The sequence below is a fragment of the Tetrao urogallus genome (genome assembly GCF_951394365.1).
Source record: "Tetrao urogallus genome assembly, chromosome: 3".
Taxonomy (NCBI): Eukaryota; Metazoa; Chordata; class Aves; order Galliformes; family Phasianidae; genus Tetrao; species Tetrao urogallus.
In genome coordinates this window covers 31,515,500-31,533,044 of record NC_136815.1, presented here as the reverse complement: position 1 = coordinate 31,533,044, position 17,545 = coordinate 31,515,500, and the positions used below count along the sequence as shown (strand labels likewise).

Here is a 17,545-nt window from a genome sequence, read left to right as displayed (position 1 = left end):
CTTCCTTACAACACTCCTTATCTGGATTAAAATGTAATATAGATGTATCAACAGCTGCCCACATGCAGGGTTTCACTAGCTTTTAGAACCAAAAAATTATTCAGGAAGATAACAAAATGACTCACAAGGAAGCACCACTGGATCGGTTTCTATTCTGCTTCGTTTTACCTTAGATTGTCACAAAGACTTAAGATACAGTTGTCTAAGATAAGGGAAGTAAGTGAGCCACGTTGCTGATGAGAAAAAAATAATATTTCAGGAGACAAGTGAGACGTTGTTGGCATAAATGCTTATAGTATTTCCAAAATGCTTTACACAGTATTCCTCTCCTTAAGAAAGAAACATTAAACATGACTTCTACTATTTATTCATCTTCAGTGCAGACTTCTGTGCCCCAGCAGCAACAGAAACTAAATGCAATCAGCTCACTGAGTTACTGCTCCATGTCCCAACACCCCGCTGTTACACTATACAGACTGTCCTCTCTGCTCTGCCAGGTCAGGTATTACTAGTTTCCAGCTCAAATCTTTCCTAAAAATTTCATTTCTTGCATCATGCTCAGTAAATGTACGAACAATAACAAATAGAAATAAAATCGCCTAATCATGCTGTTTTCTGGGCTCTCCTAAAGCTTCTGTGTTCCTATCTCTTCTTTAGACTGCAAGATCAGAATTTAACACCTGACGGGGGCATTACATCAAGGACAAACAGACACGGTTTCTGCTTGCGGCTGATCCAAGCTGTGCTTGCAACCAAGAGTACTCAATTTTGCTGTCTCCATTTTTGTGTGGTTGCAGCTTCCCTCTCCTTGCCCAGGTGCAAGGCAGCACCTATCTGTTCTCTCTGTCAGCTTGGAAACTGCTCTGCCTCAACCACTGGCTCAGAGAGGTGTAAACAGCATACCTAAGTGTGGTGCAGGGTTTGGTGGACACCTGCCCTTGAGTAGTGTCTGCAGAAGCCAAGAATCAATGACATGGAAGCCCTCCAAGGACATACAGCAAACTAATGAATAGGGAGAATTGTAGTAATAAATTCTTGGCTTCCAGCTCCCCACCTCATGCAGCTCCATCAGCATTATACTGCTTCCGTAGTAACAACCTCAGCACCACAGAGCGTATACACACCAGGCGTCAGGGTTAGTTAAAGACCCTGATTGTTTTCACAGAAGGTTTAGCTTCTGCTAAATCAAATCACAGTGATTCTTGCTATGATGCTCATATGCAATATCAAGTTTTGGATTACTCTCAGCTGTTTATGGTCAGAGTTTAAAACAAAAACTTTAAGTGATCATTATTTTGGCCGTCTCTTTGCAAATCTGAAATTCACTTAAGAGTCCTCTGCTTTATTTATATCTGGTAAAGGAATATACCTCCATTTACTCTATTCGGTTATAGTAGCGAGACGTGGAATGAGAGCCCGGAGAGTCCCATGAAAACAAAGAGGTTGTGTAAATCTCAGGATTATAATTATTTTAATTTCTCCTGCGTATAGGTCAAAGGACCAGCCGCACACTCCCAAGAAATGAAACACGTCAGGAACGCAGCGGCTGCATGAGGACTGGAATCTGCATAGGCGCTCCGTGCATGGGGCCCATGTGGCTGACTCAGATCTCTATCAGTCTCACCCTACGGCACAGACTTCATGGCTAAGGGGAGGGGAAACAAACCTGATACAGATCTATATATAGCTACATGCATGCATCTGTGTATGTATATGCAGCCTCACACATGTATGTGTCCATATATATGCATGCTTGTTTACTGGGCATATACAATAGTTTTCAACTTATCTGATATAATAAATGACTGTACAAAATGATCAAGCAAAACCTTATACGTATTTCCTGTGTTGGCGTGCCCTGCTTATCCACAAGCACTGTCAACAGTGAGACAGAGGCTCATTTTTTTTCTTATGAAATGATCGGACAAGAGTTTCAATGGATATATATTCACTAAAAATTACCTTTAGAAAGCCCTCACTGCCAACACTTAGCACACACATTGTGCCTAATACGTGTCTTCTACTGTGAGCACACCAAAAAATGCTAATATATCATTGACTGACGCTCGAGAACAGATGACCAACACTAACTGCTAACAAACAGCAGCCTAGCTGGATGCATTATGAACTAAAGAAACTGTCAGAAAGCTTTTCTTATTGCTTACAGGGGGAATGAATGCCTAGGCTGGTAGTAAAGCAAGGGTTCTGCACACTATTTCACTGTGTTCCAAGTAAATACCAAACTTCTGTCTATGAAAAAGCATGAATTGCGTTGTAGGTGTTTAATAATGTGACACTTGACAATAAATAAAGCTATGAACATTTCAATTCCATTCTTAAATTCAATACGGTGGCAGAAGGTTCACTTTGCGCTTAAGCAAGAAAAGTTAAATTATTCATTTAGTAAATCTAGTAATTATAAAATTATTCAATAACCTAAATTACTAAGGTATCTAAATTTTGAACTAGAGGCAGTATTATTTTCAGCATGTATCACTAGAAGAACAAAACTCCAAGTATTCACCAAAATAAACAAAGTACTTCAATAAATGCACAAAACAAAATCATTTTTTTGACTGAGTAACACTGGAAACTGCAGGCTATCCTTCTTCCCTTAAATGAATTCATATTTCTAGAGAAATCTCACTCCTGAGATTTGCGACATATTTGAATTGAAAACTCATAAGTTTCTGTCATCTTTCGCAGTATTTTTGTTGTGTTTCTGCCAGATTTTTCTAAGTGGTCGCCTTTACTTCCTACCCAAACCTAAGCAGCACAGTGTGACTGCGAGCTTTAAAGCAGTTGCAGACTGGATAGCCATTTATATTCTATTTATTGCTCTGTGAAGATTTATGATTTTTCCTCACAATTTCCCTCCAAAGCTGAATGACCATTTCTCCTGACAAAGGAAGAAACTGATTTGCCCAGGCTCTCCTGAATCACCTGATGTAAAATCCAGCTCCTCCATGAAGAGACGCTCCTCCTTTTGTCTCATCTTGCAAATCAGAAATGCTTTGCAAGATTCTCCCAAGTAGGAAACCTCAGGAGTTTTTTTTCGTTTGGTTGTTTTTTTCCTGCCTTACGAATATTTCCCAACAAAAAACTCAAGACAATGGAGTTTCTGGCAGAGAAACCCAGGAACTGATTCTGCATATGTCACCACAGAGGCATGCAGACACACAGGGAAGGAGGCAGCCCCATGCCTGGGCTTGCTGCAGGCACGTGCCCCCACAGCACCCAGCCGTGAGCACTCCCTGCCTTCTCCTCTCTTTTCCCTTTCCCTTCCTCTCCCTCTTCTCCAAAGGTAGCAACCTCCACGTGAACTCTGCTGCTGCGGCTGCCCTGCCTCCTGAAACCATCCAGAAGGGTACAATTTCTCCTCAGCCTGTAATGCAAACGGCCTAAGGATTTTAATTGTCTTATATTCTGCAGGAAGTGACAGCTAAGGCAAGGTGTTGATACCATGGCTTGTCCTGTGTTACATGAAACTTAAGAGTGTGCCGTTTCCTCAGTGTGCTGTATTTATTTCAATCGATCAGGAGAGGCATTTTACAAAATACCAATCTCTCCTCAACACATTTCTGAAAAGAGCAGTGACCTTTTAACCTGTATGGAAAAGAATGTATCATCAAATTTTTACTATAATGGTAATAAAAAAAGATTTAAAATGCGTCTTTTTTCTTCTGTTGTATTGACTCAGGCTTTTCAACAGACAAAGTACAACAGTAAAAAAACCTTGTCTCATGAAAAAGCAACTGGCTAAATTATTAGTAAGTTATTTTAATAACAAATCTTAATTCTATGATCTCCCAGGCTTGAAGCTCTTTTCACTGAAGGAGCAGAAAAAAACTAAATAGATTTTAATTTATACAGTCATTTAAATATACTCTTTATGAACTATACATAAGCAGTGAAGAGCTATTTAAATTTTAAAGAAGGGTGTACTGTCTGTGCGCTACGTAAAAAAAAGTACATATACTAAGGGCTTCTCCACAGGTCAAACTTCTTCAGCAAAGTGCAGTACAAAGGAATGACATAAACACTGTTCCTGCCTTGACAATATCACAGAATCACAGAACTGTAAAAGTTGAGAAGATCACTAAGATCACCATTAGCCTTTCACCACCATACCAGTAAACCATGCCCCTCAGTACCACTTCTACACTCTTCTTGAACACCTTCAGAGATGATGGCTCCATTACTTCCCTGTTCCAATGCCTCACCACTCTGTCTGAAATGAAATTTTTGCTAATATCCAACCTGAACCTCCCCTGGTGCAACCTGAGGTCATTACCTCTTGTCCTGTCACTAGGTTTCTGGAAGAAGAGTCCAACCCCCATCGCACTGTAGCGTTCTTTCAGACAGTTGTAAAGAGTGATGAGGTCTCCCCGAGCCTCTTCTTCTCCACACCTAAGCCACTCCCCTTAAGACTTGCGTTGCAGACCCCTTACCAACTTTGTTGCCCTTTCCTGGGCAAACTCCAGGGCCTCAATGTCTTTCCAGTAACGAGGGGCCCAAAACTGAATATGCTGATAGGAAGGAAGCTACTATGTGAAGGGATAAGCAAGGCAATGAGACACTTAAGACAGTTTTGGCTGACACGCTTCACATTTTCTGTGGGAATAGTCTCAATTTTGCTTGCAAGCACTCTACAGAAGGTATATGTTTTTGCAGTTTTCTAATACAGCAGTACTACTCATTCATTAGACAGGTCATATGTCTTTGAAGTGAAGCACAACATACTCTGTGGCACACTCCTGTACCTATTCCTCCCTATAATGCTAAAAAAACAACCTGAGGAGCAGTCAAAAAACAATGCACCATCTGAGCTGAGATTAGCTCCAAGTACTCTGTGATTCTCACTCTGGCGCTATGCAAGGACAAAACCAAGGATCAAGTCCTGCTTTCACAGCTTGCAAGGGGGAGTTCTTTTCAGGAGGAGCAAGGAGCAGGACAAGAATCACAGAGATGTTTCCTTTAATCAAATTAATAGTTTTTGCAGAAAGGCAAGGTTACTGATGTACTTAACTGACTTCTCTGGAATTGTTTTAAAAAACAGTTTAATCCAGAGCCTAATCTAGTATGCTTTAAATCTACATTTCTTCCAATAAGAAAGAATATACAGAAGCAATGGGACAAAGGAACTTTCTGTGCTGCTACACCTCTTAGCAACTGGAAGGGCTTTCTCCTATGCTTTTCTGAATAGTTTTTCCTGTTGAAAAAATGCAGTGAATTAGATAATGTTACCAAAAGGACTACTCCTGCCATTATCACATACGACACTATTTCACCAAGCAACAGAAAAGGAACAAAGAAGATTTTTTTTTTCCCCCCCTGATCTTAAATGCAGCTTTTAAAATGTAATCATTTACAGCGGGAAAACATTTCTCTGCAAAGATGAAAGGCATTTCTGAAGGAAAAAGAAGCAAACTGTTCCCGTCCGTCCGCCAAAGGGATATATGAAACTGATGCTCTGCAAAGTGCTGGGACGAGCCGGGAACCTGCCTGAAGTGCTCCAGGGGCACAAACCCCTGATTTCAGAAGCAAAACTAGTCACTGTGCATCTGGTAAAATGTCATCTGAACTAATTAGTTTTACTCTGTCAATCTAGTAACAGTGGAAACAGATATAGAAGCACCGCAGAGATATTTCTGTGCTAAAAGTGAACTTGTGTCAAAGCAATTTACCTTTAAAGGGAAGAAATAAGTGAAATGCTCATTTTCCTACTCTTTCTCCTATTGCTCAAATAGCCAAAATTATGCCTTTTTCCTTTGAGTAAAGACTCTTGCTCAGGTAGATGAGCAAGGCTATTATTTGCCAGCGGGAAGTTTTGCTTTCTATGGATCTTACTCCACACTGGGAAAAAAATGTATTTTTCCCCCTCTCTCCCAGAGGCAGGGAAAAAAACAATAAATAGACATGCAAATTGCATCCTCTGCTAATTTACTGAGGTTATGAATGCAGGATAAGACATGAGCATTTACCTGAATACAGAATCCAAGTTACGGTCCCACAAGAAAACTGTTAAACTACTCCAGACCTACATGCATATGCAAGGTGTGACATATATGTATTTCATCCGGTCAAATTTCACACTGCCTTTGATCAGTAAGAATCACCATTTTTTGCTTATATTCATAACATCCGATGTGGTATTTTGGGATGCCAATGAAAACAGAACTATTAGTTCTTGGCACAAAAACCAGGACCCATTTTCTGGCTCCTTTCTGAAATAAGCCAAATATACATAGCTAGCATAATGTGTCTTTTGGAGAACAGCGGGGCACATTATTATCTAGTTTTATGCAGCTTTCTACCAGATATGATCAAAACATTATATTTCATAAAGCAAAGATATTAAAATCAAATGCCAGTACACACTGTTGCATATGTAAGAAAGGATAATTTTGGTTTAAGCGTCTTGAAATCTTGAAAAAGGGCCATTACCTTTTTAGCGCCTTGCTCTTCTTCGACACCATCTCCTATAACCACATACACTACTTTTCTTCCAAATCTTTGAATTATTCGCTCAAAACAACTTTCCTTTCCTGAAAAAAAAAACAAACAAAAAAACAACTGAAAAGGATAAGTGGTGAGGAGATATCACCAAATCACTAGTTAGTATTAGCCTGGACCTCCCCAGTACTTTAATACATAATTATTGCAAGAGAACAGAGAAGAGCCTCTCCTGCAGGATGGTGTACCCAGGCTTATTGCAGCTTTGTTCCTGCCAGAACAGCTGACAGGCAGCCTTCAAATCTGCTCTGAAAGGTCATTTAATGCACACGACATGGTAGATGTAGCGTACCACAGGTCTGCAGTATCACCTTTCTCGTCTCCTACACTAATCTGAGACATGTTTTGGTGGGGATTCCCCCACCAGGAGAATTCTGAGTAGAAATTCTAGCTTTTTCTCCACAACCTGTGACAAGATTAATCACAGCTCCTGAAACAGTAGTATCCTGACTTAGGAGGTCACAAAAAAGATTTAGGTTTAAATGCCTGTAATCCAATACATGGTCAAGGTCCTTGATCCTGCACTGGGATCCATTAACGTAGCTCATTACTTCAGTGCGTAGACCTATGGAAATGATCCCAGTTCTGTACAGTGTTTCAGGCATCGATACTGGGAAGCCAGAATGTAAGTAAATGCCTGCAGTCGAGTTTCCTTAAATGCTATCAGTCTGAAAGATCACATCAGCCCAGCCAAAATGCACGCTTACCTGTGTACCTACTGCATGTCTAGACCAAAACCAGGAAAAGTTGTGTTTTTCAAAATAATTATTTCAGCTACAGGACAATACCAGCATAAGAGCAAATAGATTGGAAATATAAAAAAGATTTCTTGTCAGCAGAGAAACCACACTACTCAATGACATCCTTTCACATTAGCGCCAGGTATAAGGGACCTGCGACATCCTTTCACATTAGCGCCAGGTATAAGGGACCTGCAACACTAGGTTAAAATGGTGCTGAAAAATCATAATCGTGCCACATTACAAAAATCTCCTGATTTCCTGTGACAGTCAGTGACTGAAGACAGTATTCCAAAAGTACTCCTTGTTCTGTGTACTTAAAGTCATAAATGAATATTTATTACAATGCTTCATTTAAAAGGTGTATTTGAAGTATTAAAATTGAAAGCTCTAACTCACAAAATTTCTATAGTCACGTAGAGTGACATTTCCATCTCAGAAATGGTTTTAAATCCTTTACAGTAATGCTTTCAAATTTCTATATAAAATGCTCAACCAAGGTATTTAAAAAAAACAACAACAAAACCAAACAAAAATAACCCACCATTTTTTCTTGGCCATTTGAGCTTCCTGTATTACAGATACTTAAGAACACATGAAAAATGTTTCATGTTGCCAACAATTTTGAGGGAATCTGAGACAGAACAGATACGTCATAATCATGTTAAAAATTACAAGCACCATTGCCATCTGGTACCATGTATTTCTACATACTCAGAATAACATCTTTCATATTGAACCAGAAAACAGAAATAAACATTTGCCTGGCTGAAGATTATTACAGTCAGTATGAATAAACTTAAATAATTACATTCTGCAGCAAAATATTCTTGCTTCTGGTAAGCTGTTTAATAAAATTTGCTCCAGAAGACATGAAAACGAATGCAGCCAGGTTTACCTTTACAGAATTACTTGTGTTAACCTGAGGTGACTGCATAGGTCTCTACTGACAGCCTACCACAAAAACACCTGCATTGCTACATACGCTCACAGTTTTGAGAAAATGTGACACAAAATGATTATATTTCCTCCTAACAGAGGCTGCATCTGTGTTTGTAGAGCTATATGAGGTTCTTTGCAAAGTGCTTTTATGATGTCTTAGCATGAAATGTCCTTTCTGAGATATAACATTAACCCGTATGCTTCTAAATATATATTCAAGAATGTGGACTACAATTGCTTTTTATTTAGACTTACTTTTATTATTTCAAATATAGCACAACATTATAAAAATAGCTCACCTATTTTAGTTGCGCTGTAAATATTCTCTATGGGAAATACAACCCCTAATCCATACAACAAGACTTTTGCCAGAGCTGGAATTAGCTGTGTAGTTGTTACAAGGATATTCACACAATTTGTCCTGTGGAACAGAAAACACAAATATCCTTTTTAACAAAGCAAAGCAAAACAAGGAAAATCTTACCCCTCCAATCAGAATCCTTCACTATTATTATTGACACTTCTCAAAGAAAGTTACTATTCTCTGCATTACAGGAGAGCAAGGCACAGAACATCAAGGTTAGATCAGAACAGGGAATGACAAGAAGGACCCCCATAGCAGCATTATGCCCACAAGACCAGGCAACCTCTTCTAAATCAACTGCACACATCTTTACGTTCTGTAACTACCCCATCCATACTCACCTTGAATGAATAAGGGTGAGTGCTTTCAGTGCAAGTGTTAACCAAGAATCTGTCAAAGCTTCAATTTCTGCTCTTAGTTGTAGCCAAGCCTCTCTTTTTGCTGGACCAAGAAGACCTGTGGAGTAGATAAGGGCATGTCTGCACTGAAATTAAGTGACATTCTGTCGTTTTCCTTTGCTTTCAGTAGTTCAGATACAACTTCCCATACAGTGCAAAAAACAACAACATAAAACTCCTTCCGTTTTACTGGTTCTCATTTAAATCTGTTACATGCTTCATAGTCACTTGCCTCCAACATTGTTTTTGTAGGTATTGTATATTTCTTTTACTCGTCTGTAGCGGAATGCCAATTTTCTCATCCAATCCACTCCTCCACGCACCCCTGTCGCAAGGCACAAATTAGCACTGGTGGCAGCTGCGGGAAAGCCATCCGTTCCAAAGTTATAGGTGCTATTTGGAGATAAGAAAACCCCCAAATTAACAAAAAACAACAGGCTACATTCAGCCACCAGCTACTCGCTGCTAGGTTGGAAAGGCTAAAATAGCTAAGAAGACAATGTGCTACTGTAAGCATTACAGCAGTTATCGCTTTCCCAGGGAGAAGCATGCAAAGCAACATTTTACCTTTTTCAGTTCTCTCGTACCTTAAGTCTTGACCATTGTCATCCGAAGACACGTCATCAATGTGAACCTGGTCGCATTCCTAAGGTGACAGAAAGACTTTAGGATTTTCTTGATCTTGCAAATCTTAAGAAATAAAGCTATTAAAAAAAAGTGAACAATCTATTCATCAGGGATATTTTTAATTGTGGAAATCAGTAGATGGCAGTCTTGTTAAAACAACTATTTTACCTATTCCTTGCACTCATTTCTTAGTATGAACGCACACCATCATTAGCTACTACTGTTAAATGGCTTTCCAAAAACATGTTTTTGTGTTTAGAAAGGAAAGTGGTTAAAAACAATTAGCATATGTGTTCCATAAATGTTCTTGTAGCCTTTCAGGTACCTTAAAACATCATGCTGCTCAAAGCTGATTCAGTCAGTGCATAAGTGTAACTGAAACCAGACATTTTGGTAAATGTAACATATTAGAAAAATTAAACCTGATGCTAACCGCCAATGAAATTATGACCTCTGATTGCTGTTGAGCCACACACCAACACAGCCTGAGGCCAGTGTTTCAGAGGAGCGCAGACGAAAAATCTGTTCCTAGTTTGCCATTCATTTGAGAGTTGTGAGTTTCCTTCTCTCTCTTTGGTCTTAGTGCATGAAAGCAACATGCAAAGATGAAGAAAATCCAAACAGAATAGCCAGATCAAACCATCTTTCTTCAGTGACTTGTATGCAAACTAACACGGCACATTTATAATTAGCTTTGTCCATCACTAAAATTAAAAATCATAATGCATATTGTTTACCCAATAAAAACATCACTATTAACGATTTCAACATTTGGCAGGAAAACAAACAGACCTCTGGCACTGTAGATCAATCTCAATTCAATGCTTGAAACAATAATGGATTTGAGTTACTTTAATAATTTCCTCTTCTCTCACTTAATGTGAAATCCTATAACAAACATAATCTATTTTAAATATGAAAATATTGCAATCCTTTATTTTTGTGTTACTGCTTTCCTCTGAACAAATTTTTCTCTCTCTATGGATTTGTGAGGAAGGGAGGGAAGACAGAAGTGGAAAGAAACTCAAACCAGCTGTTCCCTAACAGAATTAAAATCATGACCCTCAACCCTTTTTCTAAAACATCTATTTTCCAGCCAACCCTCTCCCAGCAAGCAGCAAGCTCCAAGGAGGAAAAGACTTTGACCCTGTAACCTTCTCCTCCTCTCCTGAGGTCAACAACCTCAGATAAGAAAAAAGCTGAAGAAATCTATTTAGCCTCACATGATGGCTGTGATTTCTAGATTTTTAAAAACATGGGTTTAGGAAAAATACACCAGAAACTTTTCAAATGATTTAGAAGAGCCATGTGTGGTCTTTTGCACATCTACAACTTACTCTGATGCATACTCTTGGGTATTTTATGCATTAATAGCTCATGCTAGATGAAGAGGTAAAAGCAACCATCACAGGAAAGACAAAGGCACATTTGGTCATATTTAACCACTATGTCATGAATTTCCTTCAAAGGCAGACCAAATGCACTAGATGTACAGATACAGCTGAAATTACAAGTGTGAACATATGTTGCAAGGCTTTGAAAAGCAACTTGGCTACAGAAATTCAGAAGCTTCTTCAGCAAGCTCTCAAATTCACAGAAATTACTTTTTTTAAAATTTAAAACTGAAAGGAGTTTCCCATTCAAATGCCTGTGAAGAATTCAAGTGTGAACTGAAAATAAGCAAATGAAGGCACACCTCCCTGAGTCTGTGAATTTCCCATTTTAGTTTCTCTTCCACTGTTCACTGACTAACCTATGGCTCCATCCATAGAAAATTTTAGCTTAAGTTGTCAATGTAGCAGTGAAAACTATCAAGTTAATAGCCTCCTCTCTCAGTATGGAAATGATGAATGACAACTGGAAAAAGTTGCTGGAGGATTCAAAATAGAAATTTTGGAAAAAGAGACAATTTCTTTTTTTTAGCAACCACAAAACTAAAGGAAGGAGTAGAAGATCATCTTAAAAGCAAGTCTGAAAGAAGGAATAATTCTTACAAACCTCAGAACTCAACTATCTCAGGTAAAAGACAGGAGTAGAAAGGATGAAACCATTATATCTTAGATCCCACAGTCAGAAGTGGCCTGAGGACCTGGACGCAAGGTCATGGGACCATCACAAACACTTGGACACCTTTCCCTTTTCATATAACCTACTAAATCTACTCAGCATGTAGAAAGTGAGAACTAAAATGATGCATTAAAAACAGAATCATCATACTGAAAGAAAGAGGGATTTTGGAGAGACAAACCTGGAAAAGAAATCAAAACCAAAAAACGGTGGTGTAAAAGCAAAGGAACTATCAAGAAAGCAAGCAAAGCGAAGAAAAGGTCATAAACATCACAAATTTCAGGTGAAACATTGCAAATAACGGAAAGGAATAGTGTCCTCTCGTCAATAGTCAAAGCAGAAAAAAGTCAAGCCATGCAGAGAAAGAAGAGAATTCAAAGCACAAGAGATAAGCATTATAATTTGGACAAGAATGAAGACAAATCTGATTGATGCTATGTTACAACTAGACAGTGCACAACTGGTTTTGCTCCTCTTGAGTGGCAGGACACAGCTTTCAGGCTGTGAGATCCGAGTGCCAGGTATTTTTTCCACTCTGCCTAGCTGACCTGGACTTTGGGTTGGCGAGTGATGGATGCATTTCTAAACCCCTGAGCACAGGAAGGAAAAAACTATCATTTAATAACTGTTCTTTTAGCAGGGAAGTTATTTATCAATAACTCTCCAAATTAGCCAATTACTTGTCCGTTGTTAATTGATCTGTACCATCTTTCCTTTTCAACACCTCGCGTTTGCTTTCATCTGCTTTCTTTGTGCAGAGCATTTTGTTCTTGAGCAAAAACAACTACTTGAGACACTGTCCAATTCTCTGGTTAGGTGCAACATTTTAAAACAGTAGTTCTCTCAATATGCATCATAATCACAGGTATACTAAAATGGAGTTTTACACAGACCAGCAGATAAAGCATACATTTCCAAAAAGTACATTTTTGAAAAAATGTATCGTTCTACATATGAGATAATAAAAATAAAAAGGCTACCAAATCCTTGTTTACTACCTCCAAGATTTTCTCTGATGGGAACCAGTTTAGGACTAAACTAGGCCTACCATTTTAATACTTTTACAGATATATTTAATACTTTCGTAAGATTTTCATAGGAAATATAGTACTGGTATTCACCCTTCACTTTCTCTGGCAAAGTTATTTCTGAAATTAATATTGAAAGTCCCTGTAGATACACCATAAATTCATATTATTCATACAGTATTTCATTATGTATTTTATTATGATATAATCAATTTAGCAGTCAGATCTAAAGTAGAACATTAAAATTGCTGCAACCACTTTTAAAAAATAGGCTGTGTCTTATGTATAAAGATTATGCAGCAAACTGTGTTTTGCTCCTAAAGGTGCTGACTTTGCAACTTCAATGCATCCAATCTGAAATCTTCATGAGGGACAGTGATGACATTTTTACACTGCACATTTGCCCTTCTAGCCAGCAGAGACAGATTTGCCCATGGAGTGACTCAGACAGCCCAATTGGGACTCCTGTGACTTCCACTGAAAGGAGGTTATTCCCTTACAACAATGGTAATAGAACACAGGAAAGTTGCATTAGAAAACACCATCCTAGAAAGCCAAGAAGGCTGATGCGATAATGCTTGCTCAGTGTTGAAAATATGCTCTGTGAAGAGGAGCAGTACTGCCCTTTATAGAGATACGTGTGAGACAGGTGCAGAGCCAAGTTGCACAGGCTAGGAACATCAAACTAGGAACATCAAATTGCTGTCCCACAGATAAGCTTCCCCCTCCCTTATAGCTAAGGCCAGAAATCACAGAGCACACACCTGGATCGATTCTTCTTGGTCAGTTTTCTGAGAAATCAGAACACTGACTTGCTGGCTCTGCAGGGATGGACAGGAACTGATGCTTGGGACAGCAGCCAGGCTGCACAACAGGGCTGCCTCAAGTAAGCACTCCCTGGAAACTGGGGCACCTTGATCAAAAGGCTTCATGGAAGAACTGCGCTTTATTACATTTGCATTTAATTGTAAAGAGAGACAACAGAGCTTTTCAGTACAGGAATGGCAGCATGAAAGAGAACAAGCTGTGAAATACAGGTGGATTTAAAAGCCTTGAAGGAGACCCCCAAAAAATTAATTGTCACGGAACAGAAAGGAAATATTTCATACACATATTTAAAGTATGGATGAGGGAGAACACAAGGTAAGTGACACAGAAACATTAGATACTTGCTTACAGCATGTTCAAAGCATGCATGCAGATTAGCCTAGGGGAAAATGAGAGTGTCAGTACATACAACTTCACAATGTACCCACAACAGTTCAGGAAGTTACTTTCTACGTTGCCCTTCTCTCACACAGCTGCTTGTCTTCCTCAGAACTTCCAATGCCATAATGGGTAGCTTAGCTTGACACACATCTGCAGCAGCTAAGTTAAACCAACAGAAGTTGCACAGAATAACCAAGACTTGTTTCTACATTCCCTTTCATCAGCTCTGCTCTGATGCTTGAACCAACAGCAGATGTGCCTGCAGAAACTCCTTAAAACGGCAGCAGTTGTTTGCTAAGTTAAAATACATCTCCAGTGAAATGCACTAAGCCAAAGAAAAGCAACAGTTGAAAATTAACAACCAGATGAGTCTAGCGTAAATCCTGTATATGGAAGCTTTTGTCTTCTCCCTCCTCCCTTCCCAAGGCGTTTGCTAACTCCTTCCTGTTCACTTCTCTTTTTTGTTTTTGTATGATGAGTCAAAGACTTCTAGAGAAGCTCCAGTCATCATTTACAGCTTTCAAAATGCCTGATCCTACACAGCCTGCTGTAAATGTTACTTTAAACTAACAGGATCTTCACAAAGATTCATATGCAAAGCATTAAGTTATGGCAGAAATGTTCTGCAAATATTTATATTACTTTGCTCCTTCTCTACCACCCATCAAGTTGTGCACTTCTGCCATAACTGAGTAAAATATACCTTACTACTCAATTTACTGTAGGAAAATTAATAATAATAATAAAAAAGAGATTAAGGCTGTTACAGGAGTTCCTCTTATCTCTGCCAATACCGCATGCCAAGTGCAGTGATGCAATGGCTAGAATGCTGAGCCTTTACATTTTCATGTTACAAAACTAATAAAATAAAGCTAGTAATTTTGCTGTCTTTGAATAAACAGTAGGTAGGATAACCCCGGACAAGTTTACACATTATGAAAAGGAATAATGTGAATAATATTATGAACATAACCTCAAAGGATGTCAAAGTATTACTGTTCCTAATCTCCTGACTATAGCTGAAACACATTTTCATATTTTCTTAATATTCCTAATTTACCGTGAGAAAACCAACACCATACTGTCAAATAATTGTTTCAATACTTCAGTGGACAAAGTAAAATGACAGGGAGGGAAAAAAAAAAAAAATACCCCCAAAAGTCCCAAAACAACAACAACAAAAAGCCCCAAACATTCAGAACAAGCTATTTTCATTTTGCCTTTACATCAGCATGTCCATTGAGAAGACCTGGAAGCTGGCCAACTCACAGGAAATGACTGCTGGATTCTCTGTTCCTCTCATATCTGTCATTATGCAATTATATACACTGCTTCATTTTCCCTACTGAACGGTAGAGAAATTTGGTCATGTACATGTGAGAACAGATCTGGCATAACAAGTTAAAGCTGCAATCCTTTATAAACGTGGAGCATCTGAAAAAAACCCTCAATTAAAAGAAAAAAATCCTCAAGTGTATGTTGTGGTGTGTAATGCAGCTTTTTATGACATCTCTGTGTATGTCTCTTTCTGAGACCAGAAATATGCATTTAAGGTTAGTATCGGCCCCACAAATACTCCGCACTTCTACAAACCATCACAGTGCGCTTCTCTGGGAAGCAGGCTTACAGATCATCAGGGAATATTTTTCCAAGCAACAATTGCTTATTCCAAAACTATATGGTGAATGACATTTTTAATCACAAATTAATCGATTTCTACTTACACCTGATTACTCCAACTAATCTCTATTGTACTTTCAGCATTCAAAGATCACAACATAATTTAACTGCAGCCATTAAACTCAACCAGTATATCTCAATTTTTTGCTTGACTAGAAGGACAGCAATACCTCTAATACATGTGCAAGTCAGAAAATCAAAGTAATACATCATACCTGTATACCTACATATGCCCAGCCGGTGCAAAATACCCTTCTACTGTACCTGCTAAACATAAAAAGAACACTACACTTCCTTTCAAGCTGAGGTAATAAAGGCTTAAGTGCTGAACTTCCTAACCCATCGTTCTGGAATGCCTGCTAACGTACAACATAAATCCATGTGAAAAAGCAGAGACTACGGTTCGCAGGTTCTCAATGCTGGCACTCAATTGGCAGGACCTGTCATCTCTGTCTAGCCTGCACTTTGTGACCCTAACATTTTCTCTTCTTTCCCACCACAATTATTCTGCACTGAAGAAAAAAGGTGCAGATTACCTGTGGGCCGGGCACAGGATATGAAGAACAAAGAGTTCTTGAAATACACTTCATTCTGTCCAACAGTTTGTGGATGAACAGTCAAAGAATTAAATCGGGCTGTGAAGAATTTCAAAACACTCCCATTTTAAACTTAGGACTATAAAGAGACAAAACACAACAACCAAAACCCCCCAAAATCACAAACTGCCTTTCACAGTTACAATACCACATCAAAACAAAGACATAAAGCACTTAGCTATGAAAAAATGTAAAATTAATATTATAAACATGGAAGACTAAGAACTGAACAAACTCTTTGTAGGAGATGGTTCAGAAGTTCTCTAGTGCACTGGACACACAGTTGTAGAACACAACAGAGCCCATTCTTTTCTAATAAAAATTGATTAAAATCCAATTTTGCTTGGTCACATGAACAACTGCGTTGGGATTAAATATGATACTCCTAAAGTAAACAGTATTTGCTCCAAAATAAATACAGATTTTATTATGCAACTTTATTGCAGTAGCTACACTAAAATCAAGGTTTACATTTTCATTTCAACTGCACCTTGTAACTGGGAGAATCCAATTTAAAATAAAACATGGTCTAAAGAAATACTTTTACAGCAACCACGATGTGCCAGTTACATTCCCACAGCTAAAGAAAACTGTGTTTTGCTAGTTTTCTTTAGCTCACATACGTAAAGAAGTACTTCAAGAACTGACATCACTTTGTATACAATTAGAATACTTCACAGTATACCCAACATTAAAATCTTTGCATTTTCTGTTGAAAACACATATCAAACTGCAAAATCATACCTCAGGACAATCACAGTAAGTGCTGACCTCTAAACCCCTGTAACTTCTCACTTGCTCTATGATGCAGAGTGTCAGCCCAACAATAAATTGTTGCTACAACTCTGACAGAAAAATCTGTTATCCTATTTCCATATACTTTGTAGGGTAAGACAAAGCAAGAGGAGTGTGTCAGAGGAAAAATTTTACCAGACAGAAAAGGCTAAATATGACTCAAGTTTATCTGTTTAAAGAGCCTGAGTCACTCCCAGAAAGGACAGCATTAGGTTCAAAATGTCAAATTTACTTTATTTTCAAAGTTCAACACTTCACATTGTAAATACCTTCTTTATGACATGATTCATGTTATCTACAGATATATATTTCTGAAAAAAAAAAAAAAAAAAGACCAACTACCTATGACTAATGAAAGCCACTGAAAATAAAATACGAACATATTTAAAGAAGTAACAAGAGTCATGAACCTGGTCAGCATGTCATAAATTATTTCCAAATGTACCAACTTGAAAGTATACTTTCAGGAGCACATACCTTTTTTTTTTTTTTTTTGAACTATGTGCTGAAGTTTTTTCAAATATATTTAAATTTCAAACAATTACAAAATAATAATAAAATAAACTTACAAAATGACTGAAGT

General features: G+C 38.3%; 1 protein-coding gene across 7 annotated transcripts in view; it reads right to left on the bottom strand.

Annotated features, from left to right (window-relative positions):
• Positions 1-17,545, bottom strand: part of EYA1 (EYA transcriptional coactivator and phosphatase 1) — a gene marked incomplete at both ends in the record, with an annotated part of 146,389 nt that overhangs the window by 1,930 nt on the left and 126,914 nt on the right. For all 7 annotated transcript variants that reach the window (XM_079533783.1, XM_079533784.1, XM_079533785.1 and 4 more), the window contains 5 exons: positions 6,448-6,548; positions 8,498-8,619; positions 8,904-9,018; positions 9,193-9,353; positions 9,548-9,606. In XM_079533783.1, the coding sequence (XP_079389909.1) occupies positions 6,448-6,548; positions 8,498-8,619; positions 8,904-9,018; positions 9,193-9,353; positions 9,548-9,606 (558 nt within the window). The remainder of the gene's footprint in view (positions 1-6,447; positions 6,549-8,497; positions 8,620-8,903; positions 9,019-9,192; positions 9,354-9,547; positions 9,607-17,545) is intronic.